Below are 25188 nucleotides of genomic sequence, written 5' to 3' on the forward strand. Positions count from 1 at the left end.
TGGTCCCAAGCAGTATCACCTGCAGTTTGTAATTACATAAACATCTAAAAACCATCTGGACTTGACCTGCCCAGGAATATATGGACGACGGCTAACAGGATTCATACAGGCCATGGATGTGGAGACTTACTTTCAAAGTGGGATAAGATACCAAATCCTCACTGTCCCTGTGGAGCAGAGACCCAAACCATTCGCCATATAGTACAGGAATGTGAGCTGACGGCATATCTAGATGACTTTAAGGATATCTTTGACCTATCCCCCAGAGGCGATCAACTGGATTAAAAACCTAAATGTTAAAATATGATTAATCTTCTGTCTGATGCTTGTCATAAATTTCATATTTGTATTTGCCTGAATGTAGATGTTTTACTTTCTTTTATTCATATTATCATATATGTGTATTTTATCTTATTGTCTTTTAACCATGTGTACAAACCATACGATAAATAAATAATATTCCATCCACCTCTATTCTTTGGAACAATCTTCCTCATACTATCTTTCCCAACGAGTCCAACCTCCCACTCTTTAAGAAACATGTTAATAGGCTACGTTTTTATCCTTAATCACTTGCTTGCACATTGTGCTGTAGTATCATAGGTCTTGTGACCTTTCGTGTATGGAATCATCATAAAAAAAACTAAATGAGCAGGTCAAATGCAAATTAAACCATAGAGATATCGTAGATATAATTCTTAAACAGCAATGAAGATGGTTTAGCAACCTCTAGAGAATATGCTGTCACTGATTACCAAATAGCTTGAATGGAATTAATAGAGGAAGACAATTAAGAGTCATGTCAAAATAAAACTTTGAAGAAACTTTGAAAAAAACTGACAGTCTTTGAAGGAAAGGTCACAATCATCGAGATTCAGAGAGAGAGAGAGAGAGATGACAGAAATGGCCAGAGATAGAGCCAGAGGCAAAGATTTTTTATTCATAAGAGGCTCCCATCATCTGACAGATGAGAAAGAAAAGGAAGTCTGCTATAGCAGTCAGTCAGTTTAAGGAGACTACAATGATGTTATTGATGATTGACAAATGACCATCAGAATTGTATATTTGAATATGCTGTGTTTTGTAAGTATACATATTAAAAATTATTAGGCAGCACCACATAGTTAAATTATGTTTTAGTGTTATTAAAGAATGATTGCTATTTATCTTTGCAGTTAATAATATTGATAACTAGCATTATTTTTTAAAAGTAATTTTTTATATAAAATCTGCAGGTCAGAATGTTGGTTTAGGAAGTAGCTTGGGGTTTGCTTCTCAGCCAGGAGGTGGATTAGGGACTATTGGTACAGGGAATACACTTGGTGGGATTAATTCAAGTAAGTTGGTGGCTCAGTTTGATATTTAAATTTTATTGATACTTTTTGTGTTAATAATTTTTATGTGGTTTATTACTAGTGTCTTAAGGCAATAACTTTGTGTTAACTGCAAAAAACCTCCAGGGAGTCCAAGGACTCATCGAGGGAGGGCACCTGCTCTCCAACTCTGTCTCCACTGCTCAATCCACCAACTGACTGCAACTACACTAACGCCATCTACTGCCGACCACCACCACTAGTATTTCAACAGTATGTCATGTATATCATGCTATATCACTAGTATATCATGCTCTGCAAAAAAAACAAAGGCATTAACTTTAAGGGAGTACATCCAGCCTACTACCAATCATACCAAAAGTGAAAGAATGAAAATGAGATACAAAAGAAGACTGAACAGTACATCTTATATCAGGATGCAAAACCTGTGCAAAGTCCTTTTATGCTGAAAAGGTGGTGGCAGTTAGGAAAATATCAAAAGGGACACAAACCCATATGACTCTTCCACCAACCACATGATTTCATCATAATTGAACATTATGATCTTGACTGTTTTTCTTTGGAGTGCTGTAATAGTGCAAACTATTATGCCATCCTTCCTGAAACAGCTGCTAAAAAAGATCCCTCTAAACATGACCCAGATGTTTAGAGGGATCTTTTTTAAGTTCCCTCTAAACATCTGTTTAGAGGGATCTTTTTCACATTTTAAGTGCAATGTCATGCACTTAAAATGTCAAGTGCATGACATTACAAAACCTCCAGCATCTCCACAAAGAAAAAGTAGATTTCACTCTAAGTTTATTGTATTAAAAGAAAATGTTGAATGGTGTATTGAACATTTTGTCAAGTGCACAGGTTGCCCACACTTCCCAGACCCTTGTGAAATTGGATAAGCATACAAAACTAAAGGAATATGAAAATTTTTGCAACACATCTGTCATGGTTTCCACTAAATTATTGATATTTTGTCTGGGGGGGGCATAGCCCCCCCCCAGTATAATAATAAAAAACCAAAATAAAGATCTTCAGTAGCAATGTTAAGGCCATATTATTATATGGTTCAGAGATATGGAAGCTGACCAAAAACAGGAAGTTAAGTTAAATAGTTTTCAAAGAAAATGTCTGTATTAAATATTAAAAATATTTTGGCCTGAAGTGACTTATAAAGCTGACTAAGAAATAAAACAAAGCATCATTGATGAAATAAAAAAACTCAGATGGAAATGGATTGGGCACATGCTGAGAATGGACAGCAGAGAGAGATTCCTAGAGTGCTTGACATGCTTCCCAGAAGGAAACTGGAAAAGAGGGAAAGCCTAAAGAAGAATAGCTGGCCGGAAGAGCTTGAGAGAAGCCAAACTTTTTGGCATAGGACAGAGGTATCTGGAAGAAATGGATCCTGGCCATATGTGCCATGAAGCACAAAGAAGATAAGTATTTCTTCTTTCAAAAATTTTTGCCAAGAGGAGGGTTTCTGCCAATGCGCTGTAACACTCTTTGCTGTCAAAGTAAAATTCAGTAATAGAACAAATTCCTCTCTTCACAAGCTGTAAGTAATGAGCAATTTCTCTCTTCATGAGCTCTAAGCAATCAGCCAACCTTTGCCAGCAAAGGTTTCGATTGGTAGAGCCTCTGCTACTAATGGCTTGCAAAAAGTTAAGCAAGTTTGAGCGGGGTTAGTAGCTGTAAGTGGATCAATCGTTTGATGCTGTTGGCACACTCTCCCTCGATGAGTCTTTGGACTCCCTGGAGGTGTCACATAATAATAAGTTAAGGTTTTGTACTTGGAAAAACGAAAAAAAAAAAAAAAGTCAGTAAACATAATCTTCACTCAGATCAGAGTTAAGGATGGGACAAGCTATTATCCTGGTATCAGCAGAAGCCAAATTACTTCCACATATCGTCAAATTTCTGATACTCCTTGAAGGAGTGTATAGGATACTGTATAGTATAACATAAAAAAACATTATTACTGACTTCTTTTGGATAGTTTTTCTCCAAATTAATCTTATTTGTCAGGACTCAAGTATTGTAAGATCATATATTTGTCTTTTAAAGCACATCTTACTGTTCAGTCCTGCTAGAACTTGATCTTCCTCTGTGGCTTTTTCCTTCCATCCTGGCAACAGGCACCTATTTTGCTAACCTTTCCTTTCACATTCTGTTATGAGTGCCCACATCACCTTTGATTAGCTCTGCTTACATGTTACTGCCTTTCTGATGTCTTCATTTTTAATATGATTTGTGCCATTTGTTCATTCCCCTAATTTTTCTCAAAAAGTCTCATATCTGTGGTCTGCAATCTTTGAACATTTATTTCTAAACCAGTTGTCAGATCCATAAGCCAAAAATGGTTTGACTGACTGTCTTGTATGATGTTAGTTTATTGATTTGACTAATTTCTCTTATTCCATATAAATTCGGTTCACTCTTAACATACCAGCTTAGCTTATGCTGTTGTCATCTTCATTAAAATTGTGCATAAATAGTTGAATTATTTGTATTTTACTGTCTTCTAAGTTTGGTTTTTGTTTTCAAACTTTCAATTTTCATTTAATTGTTATATTTGAATCTGTAATTCACCTCTGGAAGCTGCTTGACTTTGATCCTTTTTAAAACCTTACATAATTTTCTTTTCAATAGGAAATTCATTTTTATTCTGCTTAACATTTATTCGTTTGGAGTTTCCTCCCTTTTTTCTGCCCTGTCTCTGTTGGGACGAGTTGAGCCCCCTCATGGGGGGGTTAAGTATTTATGGCTGTAGATCTGTGTGTGTTCACGGGGCCTGTTTGCCTGCTTGTGGGATGAAAAACCCCAGATAAACTGGGGGAAAACCCTACTGCCCGTGCCCAAGACCAGCTAACTTGGTTATGGCTGAGGAAGATCCTCACGTCTTCGACGGGAATCGAACCTGGGACACTCCTTCCCCAGTCATATGGTTGCAAAGCACACAGCCACTAGGCTAATTGCACGGACTGCTTAACATTAAATGGGGATCACTTCCTATTTCAGATCCCATGTACTCCTGCATCCTGAATCATCATGAAGATAGTTATATCTTCGTGATGCTTGACTATTATCCAGTAACAGTCAATAAGACTTTGTTTCTTGTGTCCTCTCTCCATGTAATTTTGTATACATCTTTATATTGTAAAATGGTGTTAGTCATTATGTCTTGAACAGAAATCTTACAGGTACTTACCATTATTAATAGCTTTGTTCTTATCTCTAGATTTAGTCAGAACATATCTGTGTCTGTATTTGTTTTTGCTATGCTGTGTAGATCTCCAGTGAATACCTAACTTTTTCTTTATTCAGCTGCCTTTTCTAATGATCTAAAAAATTCTTCTATTTCTCCCTTAGCAGAACTTTCCATGGGACCATTGCTTTATATTGCCTGTGTTCAAGAAATTTATCCTTGTGTTTAATGTTGAAGGCTTTAGCTAATCCTTCTTTTTCGTGATTATTGTTGCTTGAACATATGTTGTATTTGTTATTTAGAAGAATCTTGCCCTGTTTTTCACCTTTGTTTCAGTGCCACCAAATATGTCAGAATGGTACTTCTCTAATCTCAGAAAAAAGCACAAGAATTTCTCCCCTTTTTGATTTTCTTGCTTCATTTTATATCATTCATCTATCATCTACCACTCGCCTAATTCTGAACATATATGGCTGACTTCTTTGACTTCTTATCCTTGAATCTTGATAGCCTATAGTCCAACTAGCCTAATAATTCCATTTTCTTTGGTGACTTAATATCCACTGTTTCAGCTCGGTCCATTTTTTTTATTTCTGCTGACCAGACTGGAAGATAAGCTGAGTTAATCGCTGTAAGCAGTGACCTAAAACAAACTGCTTATTTCCCAACCAGAATTCCTGACAATCCTTGCGCGGAACCAACCCTGAATCTTCTGTAACCAGATCTCTTTCCAGATACATTGTTGAGATGACCTCTCCTCTGTAATTCAGATAACCTCATAGAAGTTTCATCTCTAGTAAAATGCCTTCCCCCACCCCATTCACAAATTATGACATTTGGTACTATAACTTTGCCATGTAGGAAGATTTCTGAAACTTTCACTCCTTTTCATAGTTAGACTACTATTTCCATTCTCCAGCTATTTTTGATCTTGTTAATGAAATTATCCTTGTTGAAATATGAGCCTTCATTTCTCTCTTTTCGCTTCCCACCCAGTATCAAAGCCATGATTTTTCAAAAATAAATTGTGCCACAGTGGTCCAAGAAAAGCACAGCTTACACTTGAAGCCCACAGCACTTGCAAAACTATTAAAAAGGCTAAGTTTGACTTTGAAAGGGCTTAATGTGAAAATCTTTGTGACTGTGCCTTCTCAGACCTTACAAAGCTGTTGTGCACAACTTCTGTCTCACTGTATGGATGTGTAAAAAAATTCTTACACACACACACACACACACACACACAGTATTTATCTCTTGGCTGTGATAGTTCTATTGGCTACACGTGGTATTAAATTTCTGTATGGAATCTATGAAATCAAAGATGATAAAGGTAACATGAAAACTGAAGATAAAGATATTTTAGATGTCTGGAGTAATTACTTTGAAAGGTTGATAGATGAAAAAAGCAGTGGCAGCATGGTGATAGAAAACACTGAAACATAAATGCAATCAGGAATACATATCAATAATTGAAGTAAAAAAAAAAAAGGCCATCAAAAACCTGAAATGTGGAAAGGCAGCTATGGTAGATGATATTTGACTAGAAATGCTCAAGTATGAAACTATAAAAGTTTTGCAGTGGCTGCGCTGCATAATACAGAATACCTGGACAGATGGTTGAATTTTGGATGATTGGAGTAGAAATCTCATAGTACCCATCTATAAAAAGGGAAATAAAACTTAATGAGGTATTTCCCTACTGAGTGTTTGTAGTACGATTTATTCAAGCATACTTGAGAAACGGCTAGGAAGGATTGTGGAATGGAAATGAAGCTTGCTGAACAACAAGCTGGATTCAAGCCAAATAGAGATCGTAAGGATCAGAGTTTCACTTCAAGGCAAATGGAGAAATCTTAGGAAACAAATACAAGGATTTGTTTTGTAGAGCTGGAAAAGGCATATAACAAGGTGCCAAGAGGAAAAGCTCTTCAAAACATTACAGTTTTAATCATTACATTACAGTGTAAATGGGATATATCAAGCAGTTGTTATGTGCCATCCAGTTGTTTTCGACTCTTGTGATCCTGTGAACAAAAGCTCTCCATCCCACTCAGTCTCTTGTCCTCTCTTTCAGTAATTGTAAGTTCAAGTTGGTAAGTTCTTTTGTTTCAATCCCACTCTTTTGTGGTCTTCCTCTTCTCGTTCCCTCAATCTTCCCCAACACAACTGCCTTTTCCTGTTATTCATCAGCTCACATAATATGTCCAAAGTACATTAACTTCTGTTTAGTGATTATCGCTATCAAGGAGCACTCTGTCTTTGTATTTTCTAAAACCTTATTGATCATTCTTGCAGTCCATGAGATTCTTAATAGTCTCCTCTGCACCCGTATTCAAATGAATCAGTTTGCTTTCTATCTTTCTTAATAATCCAGCTTTCACATTCATACATCACTACTGGAAATAACATTGCTTTGACGATTCTAACTTTCGTGGCCTTACTCGCACCTCTATCTTTCATAATTTTTGCCAGGTTTAACATTGCTTTCTTTTTCCCATGGCTATCCTTCTTTTAATTTCATCTTCACATTTACCATCATTTCTGATTCTGGATCCCAGTAAATCATAATGATTTCTATTTTATCTCCCTCTATTATAAATTCATTTAAATTTCCAGAAGCCATCACTTTTGTTTTGCTTATGTTTAAATTAAGCCTGGCTTTGTTACTATCCGTCTTAACCAATACAATCAACCACTCTAGATCTTCCTTAGTTTCTGCTGTGAGGGTTGTATCATCTACATATCTTAAATTATTTATTTTCCTGCCACTAATCTTAATTCTAGCAGGATCCTTGTCTACATCAGCCATTCTCATAACATATTCACTATAAATATTAAAAAGGTAGGGCGACAGTATACAACTTTGCCGCATTCCTTTTTCCTCTTGAACTGTCTGTTTCTCCAAAGACTGTTTTTACTGAAGCTTCTTCTTGGTTGTCATGTCATACAGCTTTCTTATCAAGAGAATTAGATGTTCAAGTATTCTCATTGATCTCATTACAATCACCAATCTGTTGTGATCCACACAATCAAAAGCTTTCTTATAATCAATAAAACAGATGAATACTTCCGTCTGAAATTCTCTTGTTCTTTCCATAATCCATCTCATGTTTGTTATTTGGTCTCTAGTTCCTCTACCTGTCCTAAAGCCTGCCTCTTCTTGTGGCATTTCTCTATTCACATATGGCTCCAACTTTTGTTGGATCACTTTCAGCATAACTTTACTTGCATGTGAAATTAAGCAATGGTTCTGTAATTCTCACAATCTCTGAGATTTGGTTTTTTTTTTTTTTGGATCGGGATGAATACTGATGTTTTCCAATCTCTAGGCCAGTATATTTTCTTCCAGACCTGCCTGTTAACAAATTCCAGTCAATATATTCACTACTTCATCCCCAGCTGCTCTCAATAAGTCACTGACATACCATCAGCTCTAGGAGCTTTTCCTTTTGGCAGCTGTTTCATTGCTGATATCACTTCATGGGTTCCTCAACAAATTCTCTCCTTTCTAATTCTCCTTCAATATTATTATGTTTCTCATGCAAATCCTCCACATACTCTTTCCGTGTTTTTTTTTTTTTTTTCACTGCTTCTTCTTCCATCCGGCATTTATTTCAATTACTTTTTACAACTCCTAATCTAGGGATAAACTTCTCTGTAACGTCATTTACTTTTCTAAACAGATCTCTTGTTCTGCTCATAATATTGCTTTCTTCAATTTCCTTGCACCTTTTGTTTAGATGTTTTTCCTTATCTTTCCTAGCCTATCTTTGGAAATCTGCACGCAGTTGTCTAACCCTTTCTTTCTTATTTCCTCTGCTATTTGAATAGCTTCTTCTGATAACCATTTACAATATTTCTTTCTTGTTGCTTTATTAAAAGTCTGCTTTGCTGCTTCTGTGACTGTACATTTGTTTTTTCCCATGCTTCTAATTCTCTTCCTTTCTTCTCCAAACTTTTTAATTTCTTTCGGACTTCTACTTTAAATGCTTCATTTACAGGATCTGATTAAAATCTGATACTTCCTTTTTGTTTGTTCTTAGTCCTTTATGAAATTTATCTTTATCATGAAAATTGGCAGCACTGTTGAACTGATGTTGATATAGTATGTCAGAAGTGATTACTGCTCTTTCCGTCAGTACCAGTTTCTTTTGGTAGGGTAAACGCCTGTCGAGTTATTGCATTTTTAGTAAATGTATATATCTGGTGTGTTCATCCAGAAAAAGAAGCAAAATCATGGAAAACCATGATTGTCATCTTTTTCAATAGCCCATGTCCACAAGTTCTCATTGGACCATAGCCCATGGTCCACTGAGAACTTGTTCCTCCTGGAGTGACTATCAGTCAAATTCACCATAAAGAAATCCTTGAATGGTTATGAAAATTCATCTTATGGGTACATCCAGCGATTGCAAATGATTGGATCTTGCATCACAACAATACAGCATCTCATTCTGCACTGTCATTTCATGAGTATTCAGTCAAAAAATGTATTCCAATGTTAGAACAGCCACTGTACTTGTCTGACTTGTTTCCATGCAACTTTTTTCTTTTTCTCCCAGCTGAAGAACAAGATGAGAGGTACCTATTTTGAGGCTATAGAAAACATCCAAAGAGCTGTGAACAGGGGCCATAAATGAGATATGTTATACTGCAATGAAGTAACCTTAGAACTAATGCTTTTCATGTGTGTGTGTGTGTGTGTGTGTGTGAGGGGGGGGGGGGTACTTTGAAGGTGACAACAATTTATCAGATGATTAATTGAATACATGATTTTATATGAATTTTGTCTCATTAGTTTTCTGCTAGACTGGTATCCACACTTCAAACATGGAATTAAACAAATAGAGCCATTTCCAAAAAAAAAAAAAAAAAAATAATAGGTGTCTACCATCAAACTATTAACTTATTGCTCTCACTTCAGTGTATTTTCAAGACTGCAAATTAGAGCCTCCGTAGCTTTGAATTTGAATAGGATTTGAATTTGCAAGTGATCACCATTTAGTCTTCACTGCACTGGATAAAAGCAGGATAAAACTGAATTTCATATTGAAAAGAAGAACATGTAAGAAAGTTTTAAAGCAAGTAAAAGTTGAACAGCTCTCAGATGTGAACTGTAGACTAAAATACATAAACATTATTCAAGAAAAAATGAAAGAGTTTGAGAACAGGAATCAAATCTTGGAGATTCAGTAACAGACCCTGAAGAAAACATCGACTGATTCAGCCAGAGAGGCATGGCGGTGAGGATGGAAGTTCACTTGGTTATACTATAAATTAAAGATACCAAGAAATTATACACTTGGTTTAATCCTTTATCAAAATGTAAGCAAACAAAATTTTCACCTGAAGTATTTTCAGGACTGTGGCAACTCGTATATAGAAGCTAATGACTTCACATCACTTGCCTTAGTATCCCATAATGCAAAGCACATATCCTTGCTGATATGTGTAATGTTATGCATTAAGCAAAGGGTCACAACCAGACTGATTTTCCTTTATTGAAGTCTCATCAGTGGGAGCCAGACCAATAAGCAATACTAAGATTGAAGTAATGCAGGTCATATTTTCAAAAGTAAAGCTAAAAGGTGTCACACCTTATTAAAATATTCTGGATTGGAAATTCGACTTCTGCATTACTTCAACCTTAATATCACCTCTGGGTCTGGCTCCCACTGATGAGACCTCAAAGGTCGAAACTGGTCTGGTTGTGACCCTTCCCATAATGCATAGCATTATACATCTTTTCAAGGATATATGCTTAGCATTATGGAATACAAAGGAAAGTCATTAGCTTCTATATACGAGTTGCCCCAGTACTGAAAATACTTCAGGCTCAAACTTTGTTTGCTTACACTTGAATAAAGGATTGAACCAATTATATAATTTCTTGGTATCCTTAATGTGTTGAGGTTGTCTGCAAGGATAGAAAAATCAGAACTCCATGGTGGACAGAATAAGTTCAAGTGGCAGTGATGGAAAAGATGAAAGCATATTGAAAGTTCCTGGTGAATTAGTCAGCTTATGCTCTTAGAGAATGCAAAGTTAAATGTAAGAAAGCTAAACACTGAAAACTAGCAAAACAAAAATCGTGGAAAGACTTTGGCAAGAGCATAGAAAATAAATATCAGGAAGGTGGCAAAATGTTTTGGAGGTGGTTGAAAAAAAACTCAGAAATGGAGGAAAGAGTGCTGTAAAAGTAATTAAAGAGGATAAAGGTGACATGAAAACTGGAGAAAAAGGTATCCTTGATGTATGGAGTAATTACTTCGAAAAATTGCTAAATGAAATGAGCAGTGACAACACAGTGGTAAAATACACTGAACAGGCATGCAATCAGAATACATGTTCATACTTGAAGTAGAAAAAGCCATCAAAAGCCTGAAATGCGGAAAAGCAGCAGGAGTAGATGATATTTGATTAGAAAAGTTGAAGTATGGAGGTTTAAAAGTCTTGCAGTGACTGCACTGCTAGTTCTCTGTAATTCTCACATTCAAAACTGAATGTGAGAATTGCAGAGGTATTTCTCTACTGAGTGTTCCTGAAAAGATTTATTCAAGTGTACTTGAGAAACAGTTGAGAAAGATTGTGGAAGGGAAGCTTGGTGAAGAACAAGCTGGATTCAGGCCAAATAGAGGCTGTCAGGATCAGATTTTCACTTTACGACAAATAGTTGATTAATCATGGGAATATAATAAAGATCTGTATTTAAGTTTTGTAGACCTGCAAAAGGCATATGAAAAGGTGCCAAGAGAAAAGTTATTCAAAACATATTCCTACAGTTATATGGTGTCAATGGAGCATTATATCAGGCAATATTTAGTCTTTATTCGAGTTGTAAGTTCAGCAGTTAGAATTGAAGGAAGTACAAGAAGATGGTTTATTGTTAAATCTGGTGTCAGACAAGGATGTACATTATCCCCTCTTTTATCATTATCTATATGGATCACATTATGGAGGAAAGTGGTATTAAACATGAAATCAAAATTGAAGATGTTAATCTCAGCTCTTTACTTTATGCAGATGATTTTATACTTTTAAATAAATCCAGTACAAGTCGGCAAGATTCCCTGACTAAATTGAATAACTGCTGTAATAAATTTGGTATGAACGTCAAAGACAATGAAAATAGTCAGAAGCATTGAAAATATCAATTGCATTGTGAATGGAGAACCTATAGAACAAGTAAAACATTTCGGCTATTTAGGCACAATTTTTAGTTAAGATGGTAAATTAAATATGGAAATAGACAACAGAATCAACAAAGGTAGGAAGTCAACTGAATAAATTTATATGTAATAAGAAAGAAATTAGTCAAAACACTAAATTAGCTGTATACAAGACAGTGTTCAAAACCAATTTTAAGTTATGGATCTGAGAACTGGGTTAGAAATAAAACACTTGACCAAAGACAAGAGACCGCAGATATGAGATTACTTAGAAAGATTAGAGGCATGAACACATGGCATCAATGGCAATATCACTTTAAAACGAGGATATTAGGAAAGAACTTGACATTGAAAGAACTTAGCATCCAGGAATGTGTTATCAGAGCTAATCTCAGGTGATATGATCACTGAAACAGAAATGGAAGAGGAAAGATTAGTAAAACAAGTGTTCTCTTCCAGGTTGGCAGGAAAAAGACCCAGAGGAAGACTACCAAGATATAGGTGGATTGATAGTAAAAAGTGCCTTAGAAGACAGAAATATAAGATCTGATAATGTTGAAGTCTTGACTGATTGATTTGGAGGAAAATTGGTGATAGGAAGTTTGTAATGATGTAAGTTTTTCGTGTAGTACTATCATAATATCCTACACCCCTTGAGAGTACATATCAGGAATTTGATGATATTTCTCTGGAATATGTAGCTCAGTGGAAGGGGGTGTTTGTTTCCTCTGCTCTAAGCTCTTTTTTTGATTGGTTCCTGTGTTAGTCAATATCTGGCCTAGGCAGGCAGGTTTTTTCTCCTGGAAACTCGGGTTTCTCATCCCTTAAACTAAAGAAAATCCACCATGGGATCAAAACTTTCATATAATAACATATCCTGTTAAGATTAGATATCAAGAGATGACAGCATTTGTTTTCCAGTCTTTTCATCTTTTCCTTTTATAATTAGTGATAGACTTGGGCCAGCTATCTCTGATTGGCTACTTTTGGAGATTGAACTGTCCACTCATTCTCCTAAAGCTAAATAGAGTTAAAAGGCCTTGCCTACTCCTTATAAGGGAATAAAAGGTCTTAGCTAATTTTGATTTAAATATGAATTGTTTTCATTACACAAGTATCAAAACAGTTTGGATTGTAATGAACAATGACCTAGCTTGGCACCCTCTAATGTTGAATACATAAAATAGTTATTTGGGTTGACTCCCAAAAACTGTCTCCCAAATTTTATGTAATTTAATAGTTATACTTGTTGGTTAGAAAAGTGTTTCTTTGTTGTTGCTGACTGCTTTGTCAGCAATAAACAGTAGGCTTTTCGTCTTCTGTATAGCACATCAGATTCTTCCATCTGATCCCGTGTTAAGAATTGTCTAAAACAGAGTCTGCCAGTTTTACTATAATTGATAGTGGTGAATGTAATCCTTGTGTTCTCTGAGATAGATGATAACAGCTCTTCCTGTCTGTTCATGGTAGACAAAGCTAAAATTTCTTCAAGTTGAAACATCCCAGTATTTATGAGGCACCAAAAATTCATAAACATAATATTACTTTCGTACGCTACCCTACAGTTAATACAGTCAACTCTCACTGTAGCAAACACCATTATATATCAAATTCACTTGTTATAACAAAATACCAAAAAGGCCTCACCAGAGCACCACAGGCACATTCAGTACTAAAGGAAATTCAATACTAAGGCGCAGCAGTTTGCTAAGGAGCAAACTGTTGCTATAACAAATTATTTATACTGCAGTCAAATCTGTAATGAGATTTGACTGTAGTATCGGGATCGCCCCTATGAATTTTGCCACCCTGTACAGTAGCATATTTTGCCACCCCTTCCCCTTTATTTTACTTATAGTTTATGCCAATTTTGCTACCCCATGCAAATGCACGTTTTGCACAGTTAGTTCTGTGTAGTATAAACATTCCTACTCATCATACTGACAAGTTTGTAAGTTGGACTGCCTTCTTATCTTTATAAAAAAATTAATTTCAAATATAAGCATTCATACATAATAGTTCACTTTGATATTGCTTCTGTATTTACTAATGCTATCATTATTAGACCGGTGATTTAATCATCTCATTTCTCCCCATTTTTTGCACCTTTGAGCTTACTTATATACATCAAAGAATGAGCCGAAAAAGACAGCAGGAGCACTTTTATTGAGTACAATTTGTCATGAGTTTTTTTTTCAAAACAGTCCCAGATAGGAGTGCAAACAAACGAAACTGTGCCCATTCATGTTACATTTTTTACACTTTGTGGTGAAGTTTCACAGTTCTGCCATTAGAAATCTGAATATTATGGTGCAAAAATGGTAAGTAAGTATGAACAGTCTTTGTCAGCTCAGATGAAATGGCATGCATTGATTGAGCTCTTTGTGCTCTTTCTTTTTTTCTTTCTTTGCAGAATATCCTAACTTGCATCCCATGATGGAACCCCCCCCCCCAAAAAAAAAAAAAAAAAACTGAAATATAGAATTGCAAACTTCCATTCTCATGTTTAGCAGCTTTTCCTGAAGCTTAGTAATATGTAGCCTCATTGAATTCCATGTGACCTCTATTTTTTTTCCAACCTCAAGAAATGCTTGGAGAAAACATCATTTTGTATCAAATAATGACGTCAAGAATGAAGATGTTTTATCACAAGAACTCAGTTCTATTTTGATTGATTCATTAAACCAGCTGAATGTTGGTTGAAGTCTGTAAAGTGATTATGTTGAGAAATAATTCTAAATGCACAGAATAAAATTTCAGCATCCAGTTTTGTTTCAGTGAAATATCTTCCCATTACTGGAAGAAAAAGAAAAGGGGAAGGATAATTACTTTCAGTGTGCCCTTGTAGAACCCAGTCAGACAAAATATTAAATTATTGACTAACACCAAAATAATTTCATTTTATTTGCTTTTTTCTGTCATGGTTATATGTATTTTTCTTTGCCATTACATTACTTATACTGAATGAAAACTATAAAATTTTTGATCATGTAATGAATAGTATATGTGCATAACTGGTTGATAGAAATAAGACTAGATCAGATTGTTTAGAAATGCTTTCACTATTAGTTTTTCTTTCTTTGCTTGTTTCAGAAATCAAATTTCAATGCAGCTTTAGTACTAAGGGATTACATTTAAAAAGTATCTTAATTTTTTTTACTCACAAAATAAGTGAGAGCAAACTGCATGCCAAGTGAAAAGCACTTCCACTCTTTCAACTGGTGGGCCTTGGGTTTGAATCCTACTGCTCGCATGGATGTTTGTGAATTCTCTAGACCAGTGGTCGCCAAAGGGGTCGATATGACATTGTTAGGGGTCGATTAGGGTCGACAGAAAAATATAAGACATCATTGTATGGGTAATATTTAATTCGGTTAACTTGGATTACCTCCATGACAAAAGACATGGAGGTAATGACAACGCAATTAAGAGTGAATCGTGGGATCAGTACCTCCATCTTACAGGTCCATGAATAGGACCTGTAAGATGGAGTAAGGTCATGAAAATAGTTACTGAGGCAAATCAAGTAGGCCAAAATGACATATTTACCAATAAACGGATGTTGGTGGTTCCTGCCGGCTGGCGCAGTGGGAGCGAGATTGCAACACATGCGTGGTTCTTATTTACTGATACTTGCAAGTATTCGATCCCAGTCTCATTTTTGTACATCGACATACAAGTGAGCATTAATGTTCTAAAATTCATCAACATACATATTATAATTCAACCGTTATTCATTCACGAACTAAACTTCTCTATGTTGAAGAGTTGAGCAGCGCTGGTAGTAATACCAGTAGTTTATTAATATCACTAGTGATACCAGTGATATTACTAGTGATAGTAGTAATATAATAATATATACTATATTATACATACAGTAAACATTGTAACTATAAAATAAACAATCTAAAAGCTCGCATAAGTGTCTTTTTTTGCTTGTCCTATTATAATTACGTAATAGTAAAATATAGGGGGTCGATGAAAAGTCAAGAAACGCTTGAAGGGGTCGATGGGCAAATGACTTTGGCCACCCCTGCTCTAGACAGATGAATTTCATTGCCCTAGTATGAGACTAGCACTATACATTCACTATTTGCTATCCGGAGCAAGGATTTCCAGATTATATAACCCTTATCCCATTCACACTACTAATGTATAATAGATTTATACTTTTGTAGGGCGGGATTCACAAATGAAAAAAATCAGGGTTAGTTATCCAGAAATAGGTGATATGAAAAATCTTTGATTTTTTTTCTTTTGAAGGTTGAGTCAGCTAGTTTCATGTTTTATCTTGCAAAACAGGCAAGACTGGCTGGAGAACTTATGCTGTAAATAAAAAAATGATTGAGAAGTAAAAAGGATAATGTAGTGTAGAGTGGCCTCCTGTAATGATCCTAGGCCATGATGCTACATATCTTCAAATTATGTCGCATTTGAAATCATAGTTTCCTCATTTTGACAGTTGGCAGGTATGATCTTGAATTTTTTTTTTTTTTTAAATCATTTATTGGGAAAGGAATTTTGTTATATTTGTTTTTCTTTAACCCATCCCATTTCCATTCTATTTTGAAAATTTTACATGAAGCATTTTTGTTTTCTTATAGCAAATCTTAATTTATTTTATGGAAACACTGTTTTATTAATTACAATTTCTCATAACTATTCAAAAAAACATGAATTATGATATGTCTTTCATTTTAATAAATTTAATTCTTTCATCAATGAAGACTTGATAGGAACTATACCTCAAGCGAATGTGAACAACATTGCCACAGCTATTTCACTTCCTGTTGTATTTGGAGATGAAAGAGATGCTATTCTTGCAAAATGGAATCAGCTACAGGCATTCTGGGGAACTGGAAAGGGCTATTTTGCTCCTAATTGTCCTCCAGTGGAATTCACACCAGAAAATCCTTTCTGTAGATTTAAGGTAATCTTATTGAATTATTTTATAGTATAAAAGCTAGGAGTTGTCAAGGTTATCTTAAAAGCTAATTTATAAATGTATGAATTAATAAAATATTATGTGCTTTAAATTTTTAGACACAATTATGTACCTGATCTCATTCATTATTACCAGTCATACATGAATATTTTATCTAGTTTCTTTTCAGCCTCCATATCTCAGTCAGTATAGATGAAGCCCTTTGGTCAGAAAGAACTAGGTTCAATTTCCATCTATGATGTGAGGAATCTTTATCTGGTCTCTTTTGACTAAAGGTGTGAGTTAGCCTGTCTCATACAGAGGTAGAGGGTTTTTTCACCCAGAAACGAAGGGCTTTTGTCCGTCAGAACAGGCAAACAGGCCTTGTGATTACTCATAAATCTAGACATTGGAATAAGGATTAACAAACCTATTCTGTAAGATTTTGGTTTCAAACACCTACACAGTGAAGTGTGGGTCTACGTGCGGGTGTAAATCAGGGCAGGACAGTTTCTTTTCATAGCTTGTTTCTTGTGAGAAATAACTGGCATGGGCAAATTAACTTTTCGAACATAAGGAATTCCTGATAAATAGCATACAGTTTGTTGTGTTTAGCTGCCTTTTTTACTTATATATGGTGTGACACCCACACCATATATATATATTTTAACTATCAGGTGTGACACCCACACCATATATATATATTTTAACTATCAGGTGTGGGTGTCACACCTGATAGTTAAAATAACTATAGTATAAGTTGAATTGGTAACTCCTGAGGAGAAGAGATGGAGGAGGGGTAGTTGTTGTCCTTTTAATAAGGGAAAATTCTTAATTGGTGTTTTTCAGTATTTTTATATTCATACATAGTTGCATGGCTTTGCTGTGTAAGGCTATGTTTGAAAAAATATATAATTATCATCACATAAGCATCTCCATGGATTGCTAGAGGCTCCATATAATACACATCTTGCGGTCTCTTTAGCTCAAAGTGCATAACTCCACATTATCTTTTATTGTCACTGTAAGTCTATTCAAATCATCTTCTATGATCCATTTCACCATTTTCATTTCCATCCCTGCTTGCTTCAACTAAATAGAGTTTCTGTGCAGCATCCTGCAACTGCCTTTACAATGTCTAGCAATATCATGGTTGCAATTTCTCTTATCCATCTCACCTCTCACTTGATTGTAGAAAGTTAGTAAATTACTGACCCCTTCATGAAGCTGTGCTTGTCCCCTTTAGAATATTATATTCCTATTCAATCATTTCTGAATTCTGCCCTTAACCACAATTACTCTTGAGATACTAATTGATCTCTTATTTCCTACCTTTGTCTTAGAGTATCCTTTACATAATGGAACTCTTGTCCTCTTTCTGCCATTTCTCTTGCACTTTCATGTAACACACAGGCTGATATCTCTTCCAATTGCATAGCTGTGATCATATCCTAAGCACTTTGATTAGAATGTCATCATCCAGTAACTCTGTTTCTGTTATCTATTCTTTGTCATCAGCATTCATTAGTTATTTTCCATAATTATTCTTGCTTTACCTGACACACAGCAAAAGAAATCTTTGGTCTGCTTGGCTAATTTCATAAAAGAGGCTAATTTATCCTCCTTACCCCTGCATATGCAACTTCTGATTCTGCCTTCCTTTAAATACCCCTTGACAAGTTCTTATGTGCTAACATCCTTCCCTTGCAGTTTCTTATGCCATGGAATTTCTCCATGGCATAAGAAACTGTCTCCTGAGTTTGTAATCATTGCCAGAATTCTAAGCATGTGGAATTATGCTTAGACTAGCTGGAGAACATATGCAGTTCATAGAAAATATGTCTGAGTGAAAAGAATTATGTAGAATGGTCTCCCACAATGAGCCCAGTGCATGGAGATGCCATATGATCTCTTCAAAATATTTAACGTCTGAAATGTTTTAAATAAAACTTTTTATCATTTATTGGGAAAAGAATTTTGGTATTTTTGTCTTTTTAACCCCATTTCACAACCACAAACCTTCGTATATTCTCATAGGGAGCATTCCACCAGCCGTCACTTGTCGGTCACCAGCTTGGCCACTTGTCTCTGAATCTTCTCCACTACTTCCTAATCCAAAGAAATCCAAGTGACCAAATCTGTGCACAGTAATCAAGATGCAGTTGTATCATAGCCTTATAAAGAAGATAACCTCCCTATCTTTATTTGCCAGTGTATTTAACATCCAAATAATCCTCTGAGCTATTTTGCCAACTTTTGCCATATGTCCGCTAAACTTCAAATATCTGTCCACCATCATCCCCAAATCTTTAGCCTCATCAATTTCCTGTAATCCATTGCTGTCAATATGATACGAAGTATGTCGTTGGTTCAGTCTTTCATCCAACCTTATATTTGCTAGTTGTTGGTTGACCCCACGTTCAAACATAAAGAAAATTTTTATTATACTGTGCAACTCTATGTTTGAAATCACACAATTATTGTGAAGGAGTCGAACATCAAATAGCACAACAGCAACGTGAACTTACTACAGGCTGAAATTTTCTTACTTATACGTGGGGTTTCCCTGCACGATTTGTATTTTAATGCGCGGTGCAATGAAACTGAAATTAGGCAAGCACAAGAATCAAGTTAAACAAGATATTTAATTCTCTCACAAAATTAATTTTACATAAGAAACAAGAACTCTATTAAGATCAATATAATTAGAAAATAATTTATGCATTCTATAAAGTATTTAGATTCTACTCAGCTGAGTGCATCATTTACTGCTAGAACATATATATATATATATATATATAAGGCTTTCACAATTCTCATCCGTTAGGAATTCAACTTAGTTTCACCTTAAACAACAACAATATTCAGCAAAACACTTAAAGAGTAATTCTTTTTAGTCTCATAGAATAATCACAAACTTCAATTTTAATAAACACTTAGCTCGCATCATCATTATCTATCAGAGGATTAAAATGGTTCTTAAAAGGCTCAGTCTTGAATTTACATATACATTGTGAGATAACACATTCAAACATGAACTAATTCTTTAATGAAGTTTCTCACATTAGTTTCACAAGGAAAATGTTTTATAATATCACTCATTCAAACTCGACTAGCTGGCTCCAGCAACACGAAATTTGACCAAGTTCTCCGGACACAAGCAACACTATCACACGTTAGTTATAGAATAGATATTCTTACTGGTATGATCATCATAGCTTGCACATTATGGAAAACTCTTACAACACTTCTAGGCACTTGATAATCTTCCACTATAGGCAACACAAAACATATAATATCCCTGAGTTCAATAACTTATTTGTTAAGACTGGAAAATGTATTTTCTTGCTCATAATAACTTATCTTACGATAAATCTTGATCATATTATTATCCTTTCACTCGGGTAAATTCCTTTACAAGGTGACAGGAAACTATAAATAAATATGAGTTCGAAGTAAGATTCATTAAAATCGGAACAAGTTTCCAAATCTTTGTTACGTCGTACGATCCTAGGTTAGATCACATCTCACGACCTTCCCACACTCTCTCCAATTTCCTTCTGGTTCCTTCTTCCTATATCTCATAAAATCTTCTCTCTCTTTCCTGCCCAAACTTGTTTTTCTCCGCTCTTTCAGTTTTACAGCGAAATTCCCACGTGATCGTTGTACAGTTCCCAACGCTGAGGCATGTGCTATCTCAAAATAACATAGTTTTCTGACAGCAGCCAATCAAATCCCATTAGCAGAGTCCCTTAGAAATACTTTCACTTTCAGTAACAACTAATAAAATGCATATATTACAGTTCGCTCTAGGATACATTTACAAGATAATATAAAGAATTTATATAAGATAAATAACTAAAAAAAATTTACAATTATTATTTCAATGAACAAATAACAGTAAGTGTTTAAATTACAATTTACTTAGGAGCTCAGGAAATGAATTTCATGTTTAATCATGAATGAAGTATTAATAATCATAAAATTCTTCATTCACAATTTAACAATGTAATTTTTTCATCCCAAAGTGCATTACTTTACATTGTGCAGCACTAAATTGACAACCATTATCCTTTGTCCACACTGCCAATTTATTTAAATCATCCTGAAGGATACACACACACACACACACACACACACACACACACACACACACACACATCACTTTTATTAATATTGCATTCCCCAGTTTTGCATCATCAGCAAACAACTGATATCCCTCCCTTAAATCTTTTCCTTTATCATTAATATAAAGAGTAATGGCCATAGTATGGAGATCTTGATTTTGCTCCATCATACACTACCCTCTGATATCTGTCAGCCAGCCTCATCCATTCCCATTTGCTTCAACTTATGTGATAGTTTTGCATGTGATATTCTGTCAAATGCCTTTGCCAAGTCTAGCAATATCATGGTTTAAGCTGTTACATTATTATAAAATGTGAGTGAATTACTGTGGGACCAGCCTTTTACAAAGCCATTCCCCCCCCCCCCCCCCATTGAGTACATATTCTTATACACTCATTCCTAAATTTTACCTTTAACCAACTTTTCCAATACTTTCCTATCCACCACTCCAGTGTGACAGATAGGAAAGTATTGGAAAATACTAATTGGTCTGTAATTTGCTGCTTCTTTAAATTCCCTTGGAACATTGTCAGAGCTTAGATTAAACAACTTCATCAGAGGCACTGCACCAGTTCTCTTGCATGTTTTAATAGCACATGAGTCGATATATCATCCAGCCCACTGCTGCATTTACTTTGATAGTTTTGAATATGTTGAGCACTTCCAGGTCGTCTACCTCAAATTTTACATCATCCTCTGTCACATCGGTAGCTGGAAAGTCTCCACTTGAAATTTGTGATGTATGTCATGTACATCCTCTTTTTCACCCCTGTCCTATCTTTTGCTTTTATCTCATACCATATATCTTCATATGCATTTCTTCTCATTAATAGTCCCCCCCCTTCTTCATCCTGTTCTCTCTACCTTGCACAGTCTTGTCCTTCTCCATTCTATCTCCATCAGTCATGGCCTGTAATTTTCAGGTCAAAATATTATGGCCTTTGAATAAATATTATTCACTCCCTTCCTTGTGTTGTGTGAATTGAAGAAATTAATTTCTGATTTTCAGTATGTTGGTTTATCATAAACATACTATAACATTTTGGGCTTAAATAGTCCAGACACATCATTTTGTTTTGCCTAATTTCACTGTAGCAAATGATCCATTTGAAATGATTTGACAGATTTTAATAGTCACTAAATTCCAGATTACCTTAATGTACAGCAGCAATGTACATCAAAGCCCATGATGTTGGGTGATTTGTATTTGCAGGATATTGTGCAGTGCAGTGTGTGTGATAGTTTTCATGAAAATGCAAGGATACGTGGAAGGAAACAAAAAATATTAAATATTTTGTTACCTAATAGGTGACGAGAATGGATCAAATGTTATCAGATTGGACAGTATTGACAGTAGGATGGAAAATGTCAGAATTAATGTCGAATGCACAGCCATGGATTCGACATTCATTTTCAATTTTGGCAAAGTGCGAAATTGAAAAATTGCAGATGCAGCAAGAGAATAACAAGGCTGAGAAGAGGAAGAAGCAGGTGGTCTGAAGTAATAATAAAGACAGAGTGAGCAAACGAGAAAAACAACTTAAGGAAAAATAATTATCTACGGAGATGCAATGATCAGGGGAGTACTTAATGAAAGTGTAACAAAGTAGTGTTTCCCTGGTGCAAAAATTAACAATATTAATCATGCCATCCAGATGCAAAAAGATAAGTCAAAAGAACTGAATGTTTTGGTTGGCACAAATGATTTGAGATGCCAGAAGTATTCTGTGAGGGAGGATGTAAAGGAGTTGTTTGAAGAAGCAAAACTGAAGAGCAAGATTGTAAGTCTCCAGCCAAGACATTTTAGTGATAAAGTGAGGAGAAGGAGGGCATTGATAGCAAATGAAATAATACATAGGTTGTGCAGAAGGAATGATGTAGTATTTGTGGATCTGTGTTTGACATTTGGATGCTGATGGACTACATCTAAATGGTTTTGGTGTTAGGTATCCAGAGAGCTTTGTTCACCAAGTATGCTGAAGCGCAAGTCAGGAAAATTTAAACAGTTATGGTGGAAACAGAAGAGTTTGTGTGAAGGCACCCATGAGGCAAGTGAGCATGAGAATGACCAGGTGAGGAATCTATTCTCTCAAGCATGTGACACATTAGGTCCTTTAGTATGTCTGGAGAGGTCCTTAAATGCTGCGAGCTACCAGAATGGGCTGACTGATCACCTCGCACTTTTATGGCGTGAAGGCCATGAAAGTGTGTAGGTGATGGCCTGTTTCAGCAGGTTAATGTGCCGTCCCACCAGGCTGCAACCATCCAAGGGCTCCAAAAGTTCCTGGATTTCAATCTGATTGAATCTCTCTCTGGGATGCTGTAGAGCAAGACATGAGATCCATGTATCTGACGTTGGTCCATGTATGGACTAATGTCTAAGATGCGGTTGTGGACAATGCTGCAACAGGCATGGCTGAAATTACCTCTATCATCTGCTGGAATCAATGCCTCAGAGTACAGGCTGTAATTCTTGCCGGAGGAGGACACCTTGCTATTAGGTAGGTATCTTATGTTTTGTCCATTGAGTGTATATGAAACAGCATATAACTTAAATCTCTTAAACCAATTATTAGTCCTCTTTTATTTTCAAAATATATAATTACACCATAAAAATGTATCACAAAATCAGATTGTATGATTGTTAGAAAGTTCTTTTAAAAATATACTTTGTTGAAATCATTATTAGGCAATTGGGTACAGTTGCTTACCTACTGGCAAGCCAGAAGATGGCATAGTTGGACTGGTTTTCAACAAAAAAGCATGCGACTTTCGACTTCAGCAGCAACAAATAGTAGATAACCTACATCGAGTATTTGGCAGTAAACCTACAATATCAGTTTGTGTAGAAGGGGTTAGGAGCCTACCTGATGATAAGTATGTATAATATACTTATTTAGCTCACTAATTTTTGGACTTACTTTTTTCATTTTCTTCACCTTTTCTTTAGTATTCTTTCATAATTTAATGAGTATCTGTATATGATGTGTGAAGCTAGTATTAGATAATGAAGTTCTTTGCCATGATCTGCATAACTCCATGTGTTAAGTTAGGTGCTGGTAGAACTCGTTTTGGATGCTTAATGGAGTGAAATAGCATGGAGAAAGAATTAAAAATGTTTAATTCTTCCAGTATTTCTTTCAGGGAGTACAATATGAGACTTGTAAAACACACACAATGCCCAACTAAGTGAAACACATAACTAGGTGGGTGACCTTTGTGGACACCTGTTTGCTGCCTAGGATGAAAACTGGTTCTTAAAACAGTCTTTCTCTTCTAAATTTACTGCAGTGAAGTATGGTGGTATTTTTCCACTTGATTCTATGAGCCATATCCAGCATGGTCTGCAAGACCCAATTGGCATAGGCATGACTGCAGATATATTTTTTATGTTCTTCCATGCAGATGGTGGCTGATCCTCCTGTCTGTCCAAAATATAGACCAACTTACAGAAACAGGGAACTCTGTACACACCAGTAACTGAGAGAAGAGGGATTTGATCCTTACTTGGGTAAATAAAGGCAGTTAATTTAAAGTGGAGCTTGAAAGCTGTGCAGAGATTGTATTTCTTTAAAATTCTAGGTATTTTTTCTGAGGTGCCTCAAAGTGATGATGACAGCATTACTAAAATCCTTCTGAAAAGAAGGTGTGGGATTGGGGAAGGAGATTATTTTTCTGATACACTATGGGAACTGTAGCCATCAGATAAGGTGTGTATGCGATTAAGTTCTGCTGCAAGAGAAGCCTCATTGAAACAAAGTCACAGGCTCTGTTGGCTAGTGTTTAATGATACCACATTGTTTAAGAATGGGGGGGGGGTTGGAAAGGTGTGAATGCATCTGCCTGTGTTGAGTGGGTTTACTCATCATCAAATTCCTGCCATGTACCCTCAAGGGGTGTACAGGATATGACAGTACCACATGAAAAAATTACATCATTACTAACTTCCTATCTACAATTTTCCTTCAAATCAGTCTGTTACTTGTCAATTCACCCCAACATTATCAGATCTTATATTTCTATTGTCTAAGGCACTTTGTACTGTATCAATCCACCTATATCTTGGTCTTCCTCTAGGTCGTTTTCCTGCCAACCTGGTGGAGAACACTTGTTTTGCCAATCTTTCCTCGCCCATTCTGTTTAAGTAACCATACCACCTGAGATTAGATATGCTAACACATTCCTGGATGCTGACAATGTCAAGTTCTTTCCTAATATTCTCGTTTTTAATATGATATTGCCATTGATGCCATCTGTTCACGCCTCTAATCTTTCTCAGGACTCTCATATCTGCGGTCTGTAGTCTTTGGTCACGTGTTTTGCTTCTGACCCAGCTCTCAGATCCATAAGTTAAAACTGGTTTGAACACTGTGTTGTATACAGCTAATTTAGTGTTCCGACTAATTTCTTTCTTATTCCATATGAATTTATTCA

The 25188-nt window shown here is 35.7% G+C and overlaps 1 protein-coding gene across 1 annotated transcript in view; it reads left to right on the forward strand.

Annotated features, from left to right (window-relative positions):
• The window catches only part of Nup54 (nuclear pore complex protein Nup54), a 166128-nt gene that overhangs the window by 39937 nt on the left and 101003 nt on the right, over window positions 1-25188 (forward strand). The window contains exons 4-6 of the mRNA XM_090406142.1: window positions 1236-1337; window positions 16430-16632; window positions 23444-23631. Coding sequence (XP_090262268.1) covers window positions 1236-1337; window positions 16430-16632; window positions 23444-23631 — 493 coding nt within the window. The remainder of the gene's footprint in view (window positions 1-1235; window positions 1338-16429; window positions 16633-23443; window positions 23632-25188) is intronic.

Source organism: Typopeltis vanoorti, chromosome 16 (assembly GCF_054136105.1).
Source record: "Typopeltis vanoorti isolate ZY-2024b chromosome 16, IOZ_Tvanoo_1.0, whole genome shotgun sequence".
NCBI lineage: Eukaryota > Metazoa > Arthropoda > Arachnida > Uropygi > Thelyphonidae > Typopeltis > Typopeltis vanoorti.